Genomic DNA, 17,558 nt, shown 5'->3' with positions numbered 1-17,558 from the left:
ATTATTAAGAAACCGGGCCTCCGTTTCTTAATAACTTCTAACACCCCGTGCAACCACGAGCGGAGGAACCGGGCCTCCGATTTTGGACACCGAATTTATAAGCTTTCTTGATGAAATTCGATATAAACATCGAAGTATAATACACTTGTATATTTATATTTGGGGCCTCATTTTCTTGCGCTCACCGGACCTCCGTTTGTTTCAAGACGCCCCTGGTTATGCTAACTGTGACGTGTTAACTGGATGTTCAATGAGCCTCCCTCCCGTGCTTGAACTTTTAAGTTTTACTAAAATATTAACCTAACCCGACTTTGGAATAGGCGGAGCCCATGCCGGGAAGGGGGCTCAAGCTCAACAAGTTATTAAGAAATTCCCGCCATCCTACGCTTTATGTTAGAAGTTGAACTTGTCACTGACATCAAATGATGAACCGAGCGTTAACTTGTGCAACAATTGACAGGAATTTCTTCCTCACTTCAATATCCAAATCAACAAAATTCTTTAATCTTAAACAAATTCATGCTCAAATCATCCGTAATGGTTACAATTCCGATGTTTTAACAATAACTAAACTCACTCAAAAACTATGTGATCTTGGTTGTATTCATCATGCTAATCTTCTCGTTTCGTCCACGCCTAATCCTGATCTTTTCCTCTATAATGTCCTTATTCGCGGCTTCTTTCTTAATCGTATGCCCTCCTCTTCTATTGCAGTCTATGCACAATTACGTCGACACACCAACCTTAAACCCACTAATTTCACTTATGCTTTTGCTATTACGTCTTCCGGGTCGTTGGTGCATGAAAGGGTTGGTATGTTGATTCATGGGCATTCTGTGGTTAGTGGGTTTGACACTGATGTATATGTTGGTTCAGCTGCTATTGGTATGTATATGAATTATTCGAGGATTGGGTATGCACGCAAGGTGTTTGATAGAATGCCTCAAAGAGATTCTGTTTTGTGGAACACCATGATATCTGGTTTAGTCAAGAATGGCTGTTATGCAGATTCTCTCTGCGTTTTTCGAGATATGGTTGGGAGTGATGTTAAGTTGGATTCGTCTACTTTGTCTGCCGTTCTTCCTGTGGTCGGTGAGTTGGCTGATCTCAATGCGGGGATGGGAATTCATTGCATAGCTTATAAATTGGGGTTTCATTCACATATTTATGTGCTGACTGGTTTGGTTTCGTTATATTCAAAATGTGGGAATCCATCCACAGCAAGATTGTTGTTTAGGCAGATGAGGAAACCGGATTTGGTATGTTATAATGCAATCATTTCGGGGTTTACTTCTAATGGTGATGCCAAGTCATCAGTTAGTATTTTTAGAGAGCTGTTGTGTTCTGGACAGAAAGTTAACTCCAGCACAATTGTGGGACTGATCCCAGTTGGATCTCCTTTTGGTCATATAGTTTTGACATCATCGATCCACGGTTTCTGTGTCAAAATTGGGATGATAGGAGTTCCCTCAGTATCAACTGCAATAACGACGGTTTATAGTAGGATAAATGAAATTGATAAAGCGAGACAATTATTTGATGAATCTCCAGAGAAAAGCTTGCCAGCCTGGAACGCAATGATATCAGGCTATACTCAAAATGGTCTGACTGAAAGGGCAGTCAGCCTGTTTCAGGAAATGCAAAAGTGCCAGGTTCGCCCGAATCCTATGACTATCAGTAGTATCTTGTCAGCTTGTGCACAACTTGGAGCACTTAGTTTAGGAAAATGGGTTCATAACTTGATAAACAAGGAGAAAATGGAGTCCAACATCTACGTAACAACTGCTTTAATTGATATGTATGCAAAGTGTGGGAGTATAGTCAAGGCTCGAGAGCTATTTAATACCATGATAGAAAAAAATGTAGTTTCCTGGAACGCTATGATTTCTGGCTATGGCCTCCATGGCCAAGGACGTGAAGCACTGAATCTTTTCAACACCATGTTGGAGTCTGGAATATCTCCTAGTAAGATTACATTCCTTTGTATTTTGTATGCTTGCAGTCATGCTGGCTTAGTTAGTGAAGGAAACGACATTTTCCATTCCATGGTTCATGTTCACAGCTGTGAACCAGTTGCAGAACATTATGCCTGCATGGTTGATTTATATGGTCGAGCAGGACAGCTGGAGAAGGCTTTGGAATTTATTGAGAATATGCCTATCAAAGCGGGTTCTGTTGAATGGGGAGCACTTCTTGGTGCATGCATGACCCACAAGGACATGAACCTGGCACGTAAGGCTTCTGACAAGTTGCTTGAGATTGACCCTGAAAATGTCGGATACTATGTATTACTTTCTAATATTTATTCAGCTGATCGAAAATATGGGAAAGCGGCTTCTGTAAGACAATTGGCTAAGCGAAAAAGGCTGGCAAAGTCACCCGGGTGCACTCTAATAGAGTTGAATGAAACTCCTTATGTTTTTACGTGTGGTGACCGATCACATCCAAAAACAACTGCTATCTATGCAAAACTCGAGAAGTTGATGTCGGAAATGAAGGAAGCTGGATATCAGCCTGAGACCATGACAGCTTTGCATGATGTTGAAGAAGAAGAGAAGGAGCTCATGGTCAATGTTCATAGCGAGAAGCTAGCTATCGCTTTTGGACTTCTATCTACTGAGCCAGGAACAGAAATCAGGATCTTTAAGAACCTCAGAGTTTGTTTAGATTGTCATACTGCAACTAAGTATATCTCTAAGATCACCCAGAGACTTATTGTTGTTAGGGATGCTAACAGATTTCACCATTTTAAAGATGGTGTGTGTTCATGTGGGGACTATTGGTGAAGCGAAGGCTTCATTATCGAGGCCTTCTGCATTCTTTGGAGCAAGTGGGAAACAATCTAGCCTCACAAGTGTAATACTAAATCTCGGTTTGGTCACGGTCGCAATATTGGTTGTCGTGGCCTAATCTCACTCGATGCGACCAATATCACCTGAATGCAGTAGAATGCAGCCGCGGTAACCTCTACAACCTTGATAACTCGGTTGTGAATCGGCATTGCGGCTGATTTTTAAAACCATTCACAACACCCAAAAAGTTGGTGTATAGCTTACCATTAATTCTCTCGCTCTATGTTTTCAGAACAAGTTGTTTCAATTACAGCCAATTTTGTTTATCATTGTACCAAAGAAAAGTTGTTCTCTTCATATAGATTGGATTGGAATTAAAAAAACCCATCGCAACTTCACAAGGCATTGATTTAGTTTATGTTTCTTGGTTTTGGCAATTCAGCTTGGTATAAAATGAGTATACATCTTGTTTCTGCCCTAAGCTCCAACGTTATCTGTGGTATGATTATCACAAACTTCTATCCTTATCATATATTTTTCATTAGAATTTGGAAAAGGTCTATGTGCACATCTTTCCGCGAAGGTGTTAAATTCCTATAATTTTAGAAGTGTTGCGATACCATCCCTGATATTCTAGTTGGCCAGTGTTATGCATGATATCTATTAGCCTTTGGGATATTGACTCGGCACTTGGGCAGTGATTGGGATCTCACATTATTTCTCTTTAGACATTAGGCGTGTTTATTTGAGGGAATGTTAATGATAGAGATTTTCATTACGATTAATTGAAGCCAATGCTCAGATATTCAAAATATGGGTTACATTCTTGGATTGCTACTGCAGTTATTGGGCTGCAGAAAACTACTGCTGCCTTCGGATCAGCAAAGGGTAGCTCGACCTTTGCATCTTCACCTACTGTTTCTGGCATTTTTACAATGGGTGCAGGTGCGTATATTTTGCCATATTCCTTCTAATTCGTTGTATATTTATAGTCTGGCCAAATTTTAATGTTTATATTTCTTGGTTTTGGACATGTGTCTCACTCACGGAAACACTTTTTTCGTATCAAGTATACAAGATATGAACGAATAATCATCTGCCATTCTGACCCTTAAAAAACTGTGTAAACATATAGGGAGCACTCCTTTCAATTCATTGCAAAATTGTAGTGTCTTTGGGACAAAATAATAGGTTCTAGACAAGCCAAGTAGTACATGATTGCCAGTGCTTTAATGGTGCAGCGGCATTTACAGAACAAAAACTTTAGCAATTGATTCCACATAGCTTGGTATCAGGGCCTTTTGCTTTTATGATAAAAGGGTCAATTCTTACCCAAAGTAAGGAGAAGATAGAGGCCAAGAGAATTGACCATATCACAACAATGGTTGGTGTCCTATTTTGCCTTCCCATTAGACCTTTGAGGAATGGATATAGATGGACAATCACCCAAAAGGAAAAGAATAGCTTCCCAAATAGTGGTCCCCATGATTGGTAGCCGTTGTTTATGGCGTCAGAGATTCCAGCAACAACACCGACTATATTGATGATCAAAATTGTAGTTGGAGGAATAAGAAGAGTTGTCCACTTGAAGGTATATAGCTCAGAAAACTCATCATCATCATCAACTGTTTTTGACGTGACTGTAAAATTAGTGTCAATACCAGCCAAAATCTTGAGAAGACCCTGTATTACAGCAAAGAGATGTGCTGATACACCACCAATGACCCAAAATTGCTCATTTCTCCACCATTCCTCAATGCTAACTCCACTCCATTTGAGTTCAAGGATGCCAGTAATGAATATTGACAAAAACAGCGCAAGGTAGAAGAGACTGGCGAACGTGCTGATCTGCAATTAGTCCAGTGACAGAGTGATTAACAAACTTTCTTGTTTAGGACAATGACATTTTAGTTTAAGTTCTAGCTGACGGAGATGAAATAGTAGTTACCGTTGGCATGATGAACTTTCCAGTGAGTAAACAGATGGCAGGAAGAACACAATACGCGAGTAGTGGTAATGAGGTGAAAGGGTAGATTGTGGTGTTGATGTATGCAAAACGCTCAAGAAACTTGAGTTTACCTCCTTTGTATCCATACCACATAGGGCTGTGACGACTGAAGAAGATCTCAACAGAACCGAGTGCCCAACGAAGCACCTGGTTAAGCCGATCTGACAGGTTGATGGGAGCAGACCCTTTAAATGCTGGCCTCTTTGGCATGCAATAGATAGACCTCCAACCACGGCAATGCATCTTGAATCCTGTTAGGATATCCTCTGTGATTGAGCCATAAATCCAACCCAACTGCACATTCAAGAGGCAAGTATTAAGGAATATCGGAAGCTTGTGTGATGAAAGTCATATGGGAATGACTTTGATAAGTATACCAATATTTATATATCCTTAAATGTTGTTTTTGTAGATTTATGAAATGTTAATGGACATACTCATATTCCATAATGTCATGTGTTATCAATAGTTAGTTCCAGAATTCTGGGGCTTGCCGCTTATGATATTACCTCAGTTCCCCATTCTGTTTTGTCTTCATACCCACAGCTAATGACATGAATGGCCTCCTTCAGAAGAGCTGCTGGACTAGATGAGGGGGGAACACCTCCATCAACCATCAATGTTGAAGTCACAAAAATTGCTGATTGGCCAAATTTCTTCTCAAAATTCATCTGGGACATCAAGAGCTCCTGATCATCCTCATAACCTGAAAATATTTATGGTGACCATTATTTAGATAAATGTGGGATCAAGGAAACTTTCAGTCAGTGAGGTGGGTGACTAAGGTTTAACCTTGAATGTCTGACTTAGAGTCTCCTTTTTTGGTGTTCTGGTTCTTCTTGCGGTGACCAAAACATGGGCAGCAGCCACAGCTGACCATCTTTGGGCGTTTTGGACGCTTAGGGGGTTCATAGCCATATAAGGCTTGCCTTTTGAAGACACAACCTGTCCCGACGTAGACCGGACCTTGAATTCCATCTAGACCTTTCATGTTAATCTGTCAAAGTTTGCAACCATATTTTAGCTCATATAGCTAAATACCTTTCTTTCGGTGGATTTTTCATGTTCTAGTGAGTAACTTACATCAAAAAACACAGTGTTTCTGTTGGCATATCGATCATGCTTGTCTATACCATCAAATCTTTGAGGAAATTGGACATAGCAAACTTTCTTTCCAATTTGTGGATCCATCAGGAAGCACATTGCCTCCCTAACAGCCTTGCTATTGTTTATATAGTGATCACAGTCCAAGTTTAACATGAAAGGTGCATTTGTTAGGACTGCAGCAACACGCACCTGCAAGTTTAAAGCGATAGATACTTGACTTCTATTATATGTCAATAGTCAATACACCTAATGGTGGTGATATTTTAAACAAGAAATCGGGACATGAGCTATAATTCCCATTTTTATTTGTCAAAATTTGATGATTGTAATTTGAAGAATGCAAAGTTGCGTCCCAGCCTATTCTACCTGAGAAAACAGGTAAAGGGTTCCCATATTTAACCTTTATTACCCTTTTTCTTCTTGTTTTGAATCTGTCTTAATGGACTGAATTTTTTCTTTGGTTCTTTTAAATGTGAATTGAGAAGTATCAGTCACCGATGCAGTTGTCAACGCAATTTTCATCCGGGTCATTCGGAAACAGCCTCTTTGTGCTGCTAGCACAAGGGTAAGGCTGCGTACAAACCCCTACTATCCCGCAATTTGCGGGAGCCCTTGAGGCACTGGGGTAATGTTGTTGTTGTTGTTGTTGCTGTTGCTGTTTGTTCTTACCAGGGCATTCATTGCACCAGCTTTCTTGTGATGCTGGAAACCGGGCCTCTTCTCACGGGAGACATAAACCAAACGAGGAAGTTCATTGCCCTCTATGTCAAGTCCTCCACTTTGGCCCAGAAATACTTGAATCATACCAGGGTGATCCTTTGTATTGTTTCCTGGCCATGGTGTTCCGTCTTGCATGATCCAACCTTCAGGAGGAACTTTAGAAGATTTTGCTACCAGTGCATTTAACCGTACCTTAAATTCTTCATACTCTCTCTGCCAGGTAAAGTACCAAAATATTCAGCATAGATTGGTTTTGTATCATAACATGAGATGAACATTCTTGTGGATGTTACTCAAGCTCATTTAAAACTATCCGATCTGGGTCCATGTCCAAGTGTTGGACTGGGGTTATTTTTGTGAAAAATAAAGATGTTTTAACGTATAAAACGAACTGTCCAATGTCATACCCATGTCCAAGGGTCGTACAGGACATGCGTATGCAAGATCATAGAAATAGCCGGGATAACATAGACACTGGTATAAATGAACCTTAAGTTATTAGAGTAGTACCTTCATAGATCGGCGCTCCTTCACAAATGTTGGTTGGACCTTGTCCTTAAGATAATCAATTTTCAGAGAAAAATAAAACTCTGGTGCCCTTGGTTCTATGGAGAACTTCTTGCAGAAAGGTACCCATTTCCTTGCAAATTCAGCAGTTTCTGAGAGTGCTTCAAAGGTAAGCATTGAAGCTCCATCATCCGAAATATAGCATGAAATTTTTTCCACTGGGTAGTCCATTGCTAGTATTGACAGAACAGTGTTTGCAGTAGATAGAGGAGGTTCCTTCAATGGATCCACTGTACTGACAAATACATCAATCGGTGCCAACATATTTGGTTCACCTTCTCTCTCATACCTGCACCACAAGCTGGGTTCAGGATGTTTATACCAAAGTTTACCAATCTTGCTCGGGCTCCTACAATTATCAGAAGGTCCATATGCATGTCCGAGTATCATGTCTCCAAATGGATACTGGAACGATCAGATATTTATCTTTCTTTTTCATTACGTAATTAATTTTGTGAAATGCTACAAGGAGTTGTTGGTTTCTTAACATCATTACGCAATTATCATAACAGGTCATTTGTGAGAGCCCTTGAGGCACTAAGGTAATGTTGATGTTATTATTGCGAAAATCTGTCTACAAGAAATCTTGACAAACACTATTGCATGCATAGGTGGCACTACTTTACCTGAGAGAGAGGCGATCCAAATATGTTTCTCTTTCAATGGGGAACCACTTGGGGAACTGATCAAGGATCCAAGAGAAGGCAAACCATATCTCGCAGATAATAGATGTCAACCAGAGTCCAATGGCATCATGTACAGGGTTTAGGATACGATATCGCAGGAATACAGCCAGGACTAAAAGCCTAATAACTATCAGCATGCGGTAAGGATTGATCTTGCTGGATGCTATAGGTACCTTCCTAGACAATGGCTGTCTTGCTTCGTCAACCCTACATTATCAGTTTACAGAAATCCGTCATTTTCAAATTATTCATAGCAATTCTTCAGAAGGTTTTTCCCTTTTTTTAATGGTGTTTTCTATCCTTTTTTTTCTTTCCATTTTCTCTTTTTTTTTTTTTTTTTTTTTTTCATTATTTTACCGGTTGTCAATGGTTTCAGATATTGGTTTATGTTGCTGTTCTTCTTACATGGCCATATCAGGATCTGCATAGTCATCATGATCAGGTCCCAGATTTCCCTGTTGTGGTTTCCAGTCATTCCATCCCCCTTCTTTCTTCCCATCCCATCTTGCACTTCCTGCATACAGTTCAGTTAATTGAAAATGAATTCATTATCATCAAATATGATGCGGTACTTTTGATTGATTCGTAGGCAAAACTCCACTAAAATGGTTAGTATGATGCACGTCTCTTACAATATGTTAGTCAAACCCAAGTACGACTGTACGAGTGCTGGATAAGGTTACATATTCAAGTATTGGATTTGTTGGTCTCGAATTTTGAGACACTAGACCTTGTCCTATAATGTGGATGTAGGTGCGGACATCTCTAAGACATAACTCGTAAATTGCCAAAAATCATACTATATGCTTCATATAGGAGTCTACCACTTTTTATCTTCACTAGGAGAAGTGTTCAGGTACGAGTTCTGTACTCAAATCCTTGAGTGTCGTATTGGACATGATATGCCTTAATAGTTAATAAGTGTGAGTCGAAATAATGTTCTCCGTAGCTTTTATGTCTTATGATAGCTTTCTTTAAATCATTTTGAGACAAAACTTCTTGTTCATTTTTTACCTCATAGAAAACAAGAAAAATAGGTGATCATTCATGGGAAAAACAGTCCGGTACCTGGCTCAGAACTTGGATATGGATGTACACGCTTGAGCAGTGTGGAAGGTGTCTGGTCACCATGCCCGGAAATGGGAAACTCTCCGCTAACCTGAAAAGGTGTATGATATGAGTTTCCTCTTAGGGGGTGTTTGGTTCGCGCGTGGGTATGGGTTTGGAATCAGGAATCATACCCGGATGGTATGGGTTTGGAACTTGATTCCTCATACCATGTGTTTGTTTCAATTTCGGGTGGAATGAGATCGAACTTCACCAAAGTTAAAAAAATCTAAAATACAACATTGAAAATAATTATTTTTGATACCAAAAAATCACGAAAATAAAGAGTTAATCAAATAAATGTAAAAAAAATTCATTTAAAATGTTCCATTTAAATTTTTTTCATGTTTTTTGGTTTTATTACTTGATACCCATGGGTATCAATCTCCTACCCACCTCCCCCTTGGGTATGAGAAACCCATACCTCATGGGTTTGAGGTATGGGTATGAAACCCCTATTTTTGCCAAACAAACACTTGGTATGGGTTTGGCTCATTCCAAACCCATACCTCATACCTTTATGAGTTGAACCAAACACCCCCTTATTGAACTTGTGAGATTTGTGCTTATGACTTATTTACTGGATTCAAAACCCGCCAGGATGAAGACTGAGTGTGTGTGGCTCCCTTAACAAAAAGAAAAGAAAATATGAAATTCTATGTAAAAGGTTTGAATTTGGGCTCACATGTCGAGAGCGAACACCGGCTATGACAGGAGGAAATTGAGCATTTTCTTCATCATCTGGGCCTCTTCCATAGCTCATCTTCCCTTGAAGCATTGCCTCAGCAACTTCGGTATTTTTGTTACGTTCATGGTCAATGTTGAACTCGTACTCAATGTCATCAATGTCCTCTTCATCGTCATCTCCCTCTACCCTTGGGCTCCCTGCGCATTGAGGTACAAACAATATACAACTTTCTTACATGCATCTTTTGTTTCTCACTCGGTATTTCCCAGAATTTTTATGTTTTTTTTTTCTTTTTTTTTTTAGAAATGATGAAATAAAGTAAAGTGGCTCACTAAACTAGTTGTATTTCCTTTTAATGTTAACTCATTAAAATTATTTTCAACGCAATTTTCATTATTGGTCATTTAAAAATAGTATCTCGATGGATGTTCACAAAGGGTAACGTTGGTAAGTACGCCATTTGTGGGAGACTGGGAGCCCTTGGACACTGCGAATGTTGTTATTGTTGTACAGGTATCTTTAAAAAATCTGAATGTATAATATTCCCTACCTTATACCTCATGTTTCTCCTAAGGAGAGAAGTTGAGTATCTTTAAATAACAATACCTCATGTTATTGTTGTGCTATGTGATGATTCATGATTCATGATTCATGATTCATGTACGGTAGAAGAGAAGTTGAGTATTTGTATAGAGTGGATTAAGGTAGTTAGATCTTTTTTACCTTTGAGTCTCTTGTATCTAGTCTTGCACTGGGGACAGAGTTGGCTGCCTTCTCTCCTTTCATACTCATAGCAAGGCCGGCACACCGGAAAACCACACTCATTGCAAGCCACAAACAAGTCTCCGTCCACGGTCAGTCCAATCTGGTCCCCACATATTTCACATACTTGTCCACTTAGGTCTTTCAATGGCTTTGGCTGCATGACACAAAAATTTATATCTCCTCACAATTCCATGTTTTACACACACCATGTTGCTTGTTTTTCCGCAACACATGCCCGCAAAAAAAAAAAAAAAAACATGAAAATACGTGTTTCAAATTGTTGTTTCTAGTTTCTAAGTAGCTCATTACGGCTAACAAATGGTCAGGTGTTATCAGGTTGTATTGGGTTTCAGTATCACCACCTGGCATGCATCGTCTAAGTGTAAACTTCATATAAACAGACAGAATTACAAAATGCACGTAAGAAGGTGGTATCGAAACTCAATACAACCTAAATCATTACTTCTTGTTATGTAGTACTCGTACATGCAAAAAAACATACCTCTTCATGGCCATGAATGACAACAAGTTCATTCCGGTTATGAGAACCGGCGACAAGACCGGCACTAGCCTCCATGGAGAAGTGGTAGTTGGGGGATGTGAAAGAGTGAAGTGAAGTTAGGAAGTGTGGGTAAGAGGAAGCTTTCTCTTTTATGGAAGAAGATGGGTAAGATGTTATCAAGTAAAGCATAGAGAGATCTCACCTAATTAATTGAGTAAACATGTCAAGTATTTGTTTGTTGTAAAGTCTCCATTCTTCATTGCCATCAAGTAAAGCTTCCTCTTCCTTCTACCATCTCTTTAACTAACGTTGCCTTCTTTGCTTTTGGTGTTCAACCTTCTACCAACGGATACGGACGCGAAATTGACACGTGATATGACATCCCGTGTTGTAGGACACGGCACGTCGTTTGAATTTAATAAAAAAAATATTTTTTTTTTATAGTTATAAATAAAAGTATAACTCTACTTTTATAAAATTATTTATATTAATTTAAAATAAAAGTTTAAATTATTTATTATATACTGTATATGTTACCCCCTCTATCCCACATAATAATGTACTTTAACTTTATTGTGAGAGGAAAATAAAGCAAATGTAACCATTCATTGGGGGCGGAGGGAGTAATTCGTTAAAACATAAAGGTTACATTAAAAATAACTCATATTCCAACATATTATATAGAAAATAAGTCATGGTTTTATCATGAAATGTTTGTAAATTATATATCTATATTATGCTGAGTTGAAGTGTCTGAAGAGTGTCCAAACTTGAAAAATAATAAATTGGACATGGTTCATTAAGTGTTGACACGTATTTTGTTGTGTTATGTTGAGTTGAAGTGTCTGATGAGCGCTAGTCTCGTGAAAAGAACTTTTTGAAAATAAAAAAGTTTCATCATGAAATGTTTGTAAATTATATCATGATATCTAGTGTTTTTTTTCTAAAGGGAGTCATAAGAACGATTTTAATAATCACGGGATTTAAACTCAGGTCATGAGCGCCACCAATTATAACTTACCAACTAAACCTATTATTTTTGTAATTTTTTATTACAAAAAAATTAATTTTGTGACGGAAAATATTTGTGACTAAAAAAATTCATAAATAAAAATATTTCGATGAAACTTGCATCACAAAGAACGTAATCGAGTAGTGATGGAATTGAAATGACTACTATATGATAGGAATTTGAGAGTGCCAAATTCTAACTAGGTTCGAATTGAAAGGAATTGAGTTCAATTCTAATTCCAAATTCTATGGGTTCTTAAATGCTTGAAATGTCTGAAGTCCGGAATTCAAATCTAAGTCTAAGTTCCCAAAACACACCATTAGGGCGAACTGAATAATTTTAAATTTTCCATCATTCATGGGAATTTTGATATATGGGTAAAGTTGCAAGTCTGGTTTGATTAAAAATGGGTAAACTTTCATGTATATGAGGAAGCTCTTGATGCACTTGATCTTTTAGTAATCTTGTTAAATTATCTTCAAATTTCTATTGTTTAATCAAACTGCATTCGTCGTCTAGCGTTATTAAATCATCTTCAAATTTACACCAAAAAATTAAATCAATAGATTCAAATATTAAAGGAAAAAAGGAAAATTACTCTGAGATCTATACAACACTTGAAAATTGATTTCGATTTGGAGTGAACTAGGGACTTGACGAGAAAAAGGATTCTACTATCTCACACTTGATGAGTTTTTGAGTTTTTGTGTATTCTTTTTGAGTTTTATAGAGTATATAAATTACATTTTAGTTTTATGATGTCAAAAATCATTTTTTTTCCTGAGCTTATATGTAATTTTTTTGAGTAATAATGTAACTTTTTGAGATTAATTTTTAAATAAATGAATTCAAAAACTTTATAATAAAACTCAAAATTTTTAAATTAAAACTCAAAAACTTTATCTAAATACTCAAAAACTATGTCATCTGATGTATTACATCAGATGTATAATCCACTTACTGGGACTTGACAAACAGAATAGGTCCACAAACGTATACATCGGAATTGGGGGTGCCATTTAAGCACAACCAAAGCTATTTCTACTGCTATCAATCATTCTTTCAAGTCATACAAACTCAATGTCATTGATACTATACAGCTTACACAGCAACTCGATTTTTTTTACCATACATAGATAAACATGATAGTTACCATTTACCTGCTAAAAATCAATGACCCTTCTGCTAAAACTCATTAAACAGCACTTTTTTCGGGTACAACACTAGCCGAGACTTCGTTAGGAGCTGTACTACTCTTCTTCTTTGGTGCTTCCTGTGTTTTCTGTACAAGGTTTTTGTTTGGTACAATAATCATGTATATAAACCTTTCGGTGATCTCTTCTCTTTTCCTACGTGCAAAATTGTTGTTCTCCTCCGTTGCAAGCTGCACGAATTGTAAATCACATCTATAAGCCATGAAATTTTTATGGAGCACAATGAAAGAGTTGTGAACTATAGTTACACGCAGGTGTAAATACTGTTTACTCTTTGACATGAATGGACTCTAAGACACTTTCATTTGAAGAAAAAATAAATAAAAACTTGCTAAAAAGTATACTTCCTCTCATACAAGTAGTTTACGTTTCATCATTAAAATATTCCTCACAAAAAAATTAAAAACATAAACAACTAGTTGAATTGGTGTCCAGTTGCCCACCAATGTGTTGCAACCTAGTAATTTCCGTCTTTGGTCGCCTCCTCCTCGGATCTTCGGTGCAATCATCTTGGTCATCCCAAGACTCATGTTTTAGATTTTATTAGATTAAATTCCAAAATTGGTTGTATAAAACTATGAGTTCTTTATGTCATTCTTGTCAAACAAGCAAGCATAAAAGACTTCAATTTTTGGCATCTACTTCTACTGCGCTTACTCCTTACGATATTGTTCATAGTAATCATGGGGCCTTGCTTGTGCTAAATAAAAGTGGGTATAAATACATGGTACTAATCGATAGTTTCTCAAACTTTGTATGGATTTACCTATTTCAATTTAAGTCCGAGGCTTTTCAAAAATTTCTCCAATTTTGAACCTTTGTGAAAACCCAATTTGCCAAAGATATCAAAAGTTTTCAATGTGACATGGGTGGTGAGTTTGATAATTCTCCGTTCCATAAACATGCCCTTGAATCCTTGATCACGGGCTAGTCTTCCGTTTTTCATGCCCTCAAACCTCATCTCAAAACGGAAAGGCTGAGCATATGATATGCCGCTTAAATGAAATCCTCTTAGCCCTCCTTCATCATGCCTTCTTACCCGCAAATCATTGGGTGACTGGACGCCGTCCATGCTGCCACCCATCTCCAAAATATATTGCCCACAAAAAATCTTGAGTGCCACTCCCCCACCTCTGTTCTGTACCTTAAACACCCTTCATATGATCAACTTCGAGTGTTTGGTTGTACGTGTTATCCTAATCTATCCTCCGAACGTTCTCACAAGCTTCAAACCCAGTCCACCTTATGTGTCTTCTTAAGGTATCCTTCTGGTAATCGTGGGAATCGTTGTCTCGATGTGTCATCCGGTAAAATCATATTATCACAGCATGTAACTGTTGACAACGTCTTTCCCTTTGCCAAACAAAACCACCAGATCACCCCCTCTTTTGCTCTACTTCGACCCCCTGACTCCCATGTTTCCCCTGTGGTCTTCGACCACTCCACCTACTCTTGACCCTCCTCCCAACCCGCAGCCAAACCCACCTGCCACTCCTCACACACCTCCCTCCCAACCTACTCCTACTGAACCATCCCAAACCCGATCTAGCGACTCTAGCTGAGTTCAGCAGACTAAACTATAAACAGTGTCAATCATTGCATAATTGCAAGAAACCAGCATGTCACTAAGTGACTACTAAGATAAATAACTCGCCATATATTTCACATGAATTAGTTTATTACCTCCCCAAGGTCGTTCTGGAACTTTCTGATAAGCTGAATTGCCTTTTCCAAAAAGACATTCCCACGCCCCTTCAAATTGACTATAACCTTTACCTGTGAACAAAAATACACTATCATACTGAGACATGATTGTGCTAATTGGATAATAGACTAAAAATCAGAAGTGGTGGAAAATAGGGAGCTAAGGGTAACCTTATCACCATCTTTCAAGAACTTTTGTGCGGCTTTCAGGCGTACAGTGTAATCATGTACATCAATGTTGTATCTGAAAGAAAAAAAAAAGCAGCGCGGTTATGCAATAAAAGGTCTTGATAATAACAGCTAATACTAGCTACCGAATTCCAAGAGCAAACTAGGAGAAAAGGGCTAGAGGGCATAAACATATAATACACTTACCCCATTTTGAGCTCCTTCAAGTCCATGCGACTAGCTGACATTCAAAAGCAGAGTTAATATCATATTCCCTCACAGCACGACAATTCTATATTATTAGTAAGACAGATGAAAATAAAATAGAGAAGGCATTTACCAGCACTTTTCTTTTGCTGCTCCCTTTTCTTCTTTTGTTGTTCGTATCTATATTTACTGAGAATACCAAGATAGAATATTAAAACCATAAATCTAGTCAACTCACAGCAAGCATTGCTATGTAGAACCTAGATTCTCTCTGTCGGCCATTTTGATGATATAATTTGAAGTTACCAAGTCAACTTATGTTACTATGACTCGGCCGCAAGCATTAAAAATAACAGTGTCTGAAATTCTGTGAATAAGTTCACATTTTTTTGCCACAAATGAATTGTCAAAGTTTCGTGTGGGGATGGCGGACTGTCGCACACACAACCAAAGTGAAGGAGCATAGTAGTCAACTGGAGGAATCTGATGAGCTGATAGGCTGATACTACAAGACTATGAAAGCAGGAATGGATAAGAGAGTAACATACTCATAATTCATGATTCTGACAACTGGAGGCTCTGCATCTGGAGAAACAACCACCTACAAGTTAATGGTAATCATTGTCAGCCTATGGAGCACTTCTATTATAACATATACTCCCTCCGTCCCGGTCATTTGTTCACCTATTCCATTTTTGGTGTCTCAGTCAATTGTTTACCTTTCTATTTTAGGAATGCCTTTGATGGGCAATTTGATCCTGTACACTCAATTTAGTTCACTTGTCATCTAATAATTGGCCCCCTCCTCTTTCCTTGGTCTTTGTGCCAAAACCAAAGGTAAAGAAATGACTGGCACGGAGGGAGTACTACTTACATTATACAGCTAATATTACAGAAGTAGACCCCCTTCTTAACAAGTAAGACACATATTAGTGATCAGGCTAAACATAAGAAGTGCCACGGCAAGCAACCCCTTGATCTGTAAATCAAAAGTTATGAAGACTAATATGTTCAGTCTAATACATGTAGCTTTACCACCAATTTTCAATTGAGGGAACTCTAAATCACTGGGTTCGGTGGAACTAGTCTACAGAAGTTGTCATATGGAGTCCATTAACACACTTGGCAAAGCAGGGTGAAAAGAAAAGCAATAAGCTAACCGCACTCATTATCAAGTTTTGATTTTATGAACAAGTGTGCTGATATATTAAGCAATATAAACTACACCAAGAAGAACTCCTAAAGCAACATTCTTTAAAGTTACACGGATTACTTTCTAACTAGCATCTCGAATTCATCCATGAATGAATTAATACAAAACAAAGTGTTGAATTCAATGTAACTAAAGCGGTATGACTGTTGTCTGTCTCGAAAATGAAAGACACATACCAAGTCAAGCTCGGAATCCTCAGCTCGTCGAATTGCCTCGCTTTTGGATACAATTCCAACCTGTTATTTCAACTTTATATCAATCAATACAAATACAATCAAGTAAAATGCTAATAATCACAATATCAACCACAAACATAAAATCATTAATTAATTAGTTAAACTAAAAAAAAAAAGCAAGTAACTAACCATATTCTGCTGTTCATCAATAAGCCGGACTTTATCTGACCTAAAACAATTCCATCAAAACTCAAGAATTACACAAGGACAACAACAACATAAACAACAACAACAACAAGAACGCGGTGAAAAGGAGCGAGAATTATACCTAAGGGAGGAGAAGTCAGGAGCTTGATCATCGTCGGAATTTTTACCGGCGAAGCGGCCAGAGACGTGGAAGCGTCCGGAGACGGCGGCGGATACGGCGGCGAAGCAGATACGAGTGCCGGAAAAGGAGGAGGAGAGAGAATGGAAGGGAAGAAGTGGAGGAGGTTTGAGGTTGAGTTGAGGTATGTACGGCAGAGATAGACGGTGGCCGCCGGCGATACTTGCGGCAGTTAGGGAAGCTGCTGCCATTTTGTTGTCTTCGCTTTGCCTTATCCCTTCGACCCTTCCTGTCTTTCTTTTTTGATAACTTTGCAACTGAATCCTTTCAAAAAAAAATTGTCCTCTCTCAAAAAAAAATAGGGTTAATTGATGGGAATAATCCCAACTAGTTTTCTTGCCCGTGCGTTGCACGGATATTAAAATAATATGTGATAAATTTCACAATAAAATGGAATATAGACATATAGTACATCGTTCGTGTCTAAGATTTTATGTATACCGCATGACCAACAAACAATTCCCGTTAACATAATATTGACATAAGAATAAAAGAGTGTTTGATTAATAAAGTACTTTTTTTTTGGAAAATAAAACC

At 38.2% G+C, this 17,558-nt stretch overlaps 3 protein-coding genes across 3 annotated transcripts; 1 reads left to right on the top strand and 2 right to left on the bottom strand.

Moving 5' to 3' along the window:
* Positions 1–348: 348 nt before the first annotated feature.
* LOC141605832 (pentatricopeptide repeat-containing protein At4g30700) lies at positions 349–3,246 on the top strand. Its single transcript, XM_074424741.1, has one exon. It carries the CDS (start codon positions 423–425, stop codon positions 2,784–2,786), a length of 2,364 nt encoding a protein of 787 aa, XP_074280842.1. The 5' UTR covers positions 349–422; the 3' UTR covers positions 2,787–3,246.
* Positions 3,247–3,924: 678 nt separating this feature from the next.
* LOC141605831 (cellulose synthase A catalytic subunit 7 [UDP-forming]) lies at positions 3,925–11,275 on the bottom strand. The gene is made up of 13 exons (XM_074424740.1): positions 10,943–11,275; positions 10,399–10,594; positions 9,673–9,872; positions 8,949–9,039; positions 8,286–8,394; positions 7,821–8,087; positions 7,138–7,483; positions 6,577–6,840; positions 5,884–6,096; positions 5,593–5,797; positions 5,310–5,506; positions 4,741–5,094; positions 3,925–4,640 (listed from the first exon to the last, which is right to left on the bottom strand). The coding sequence occupies exons 1-13, from the start codon at positions 11,129–11,131 to the stop codon at positions 4,056–4,058; spliced, it is 3,216 nt and encodes a 1,071-aa protein (XP_074280841.1). The 5' UTR covers positions 11,132–11,275; the 3' UTR covers positions 3,925–4,055.
* A 1,675-nt stretch (positions 11,276–12,950) lies between these two features.
* LOC141605830 (translation initiation factor IF3-4, chloroplastic) lies at positions 12,951–17,344 on the bottom strand. Its single transcript, XM_074424739.1, has 9 exons — positions 16,965–17,344; positions 16,826–16,865; positions 16,637–16,696; positions 15,796–15,848; positions 15,381–15,436; positions 15,248–15,281; positions 15,044–15,116; positions 14,852–14,944; positions 12,951–13,338 (listed from the first exon to the last, which is right to left on the bottom strand). The coding sequence occupies exons 1-9, from the start codon at positions 17,210–17,212 to the stop codon at positions 13,150–13,152; spliced, it is 846 nt and encodes a 281-aa protein (XP_074280840.1). The 5' UTR covers positions 17,213–17,344; the 3' UTR covers positions 12,951–13,149.
* Between the last annotated feature and the right edge of the window lie 214 nt (positions 17,345–17,558).

This window comes from Silene latifolia, chromosome 10, assembly GCF_048544455.1.
Source record: "Silene latifolia isolate original U9 population chromosome 10, ASM4854445v1, whole genome shotgun sequence".
NCBI lineage: Eukaryota > Viridiplantae > Streptophyta > Magnoliopsida > Caryophyllales > Caryophyllaceae > Silene > Silene latifolia.
Note: the sequence above shows the minus strand (reverse complement) of the source record. Positions and strands in the feature narration are given on the sequence as shown.

Coding starts and splice junctions, on each gene's coding strand:
- LOC141605832 (XM_074424741.1), top strand. CDS start 423: ATGATGAACCGAGCGTTAACTTGTGCAACAATTGACAGGAATTTCTTC.
- LOC141605831 (XM_074424740.1), bottom strand. CDS start 11,131: ATGCTTTACTTGATAACATCTTACCCATCTTCTTCCATAAAAGAGAAA. Junction 6,841..7,137: donor AGGAGCGCCGATCTATGAAG/GTACTACTCTAA, acceptor TTTACCTGGCAG/AGAGAGTATGAAGAATTTAA. Junction 5,507..5,592: donor CTCTAAGTCAGACATTCAAG/GTTAAACCTTAG, acceptor AAATATTTTCAG/GTTATGAGGATGATCAGGAG.
- LOC141605830 (XM_074424739.1), bottom strand. CDS start 17,212: ATGGCAGCAGCTTCCCTAACTGCCGCAAGTATCGCCGGCGGCCACCGT. Junction 15,282..15,380: donor GCAGCAAAAGAAAAGTGCTG/GTAAATGCCTTC, acceptor TTTGAATGTCAG/CTAGTCGCATGGACTTGAAG. Junction 15,117..15,247: donor TTGAAGGAGCTCAAAATGGG/GTAAGTGTATTA, acceptor TTTTTCTTTCAG/ATACAACATTGATGTACATG.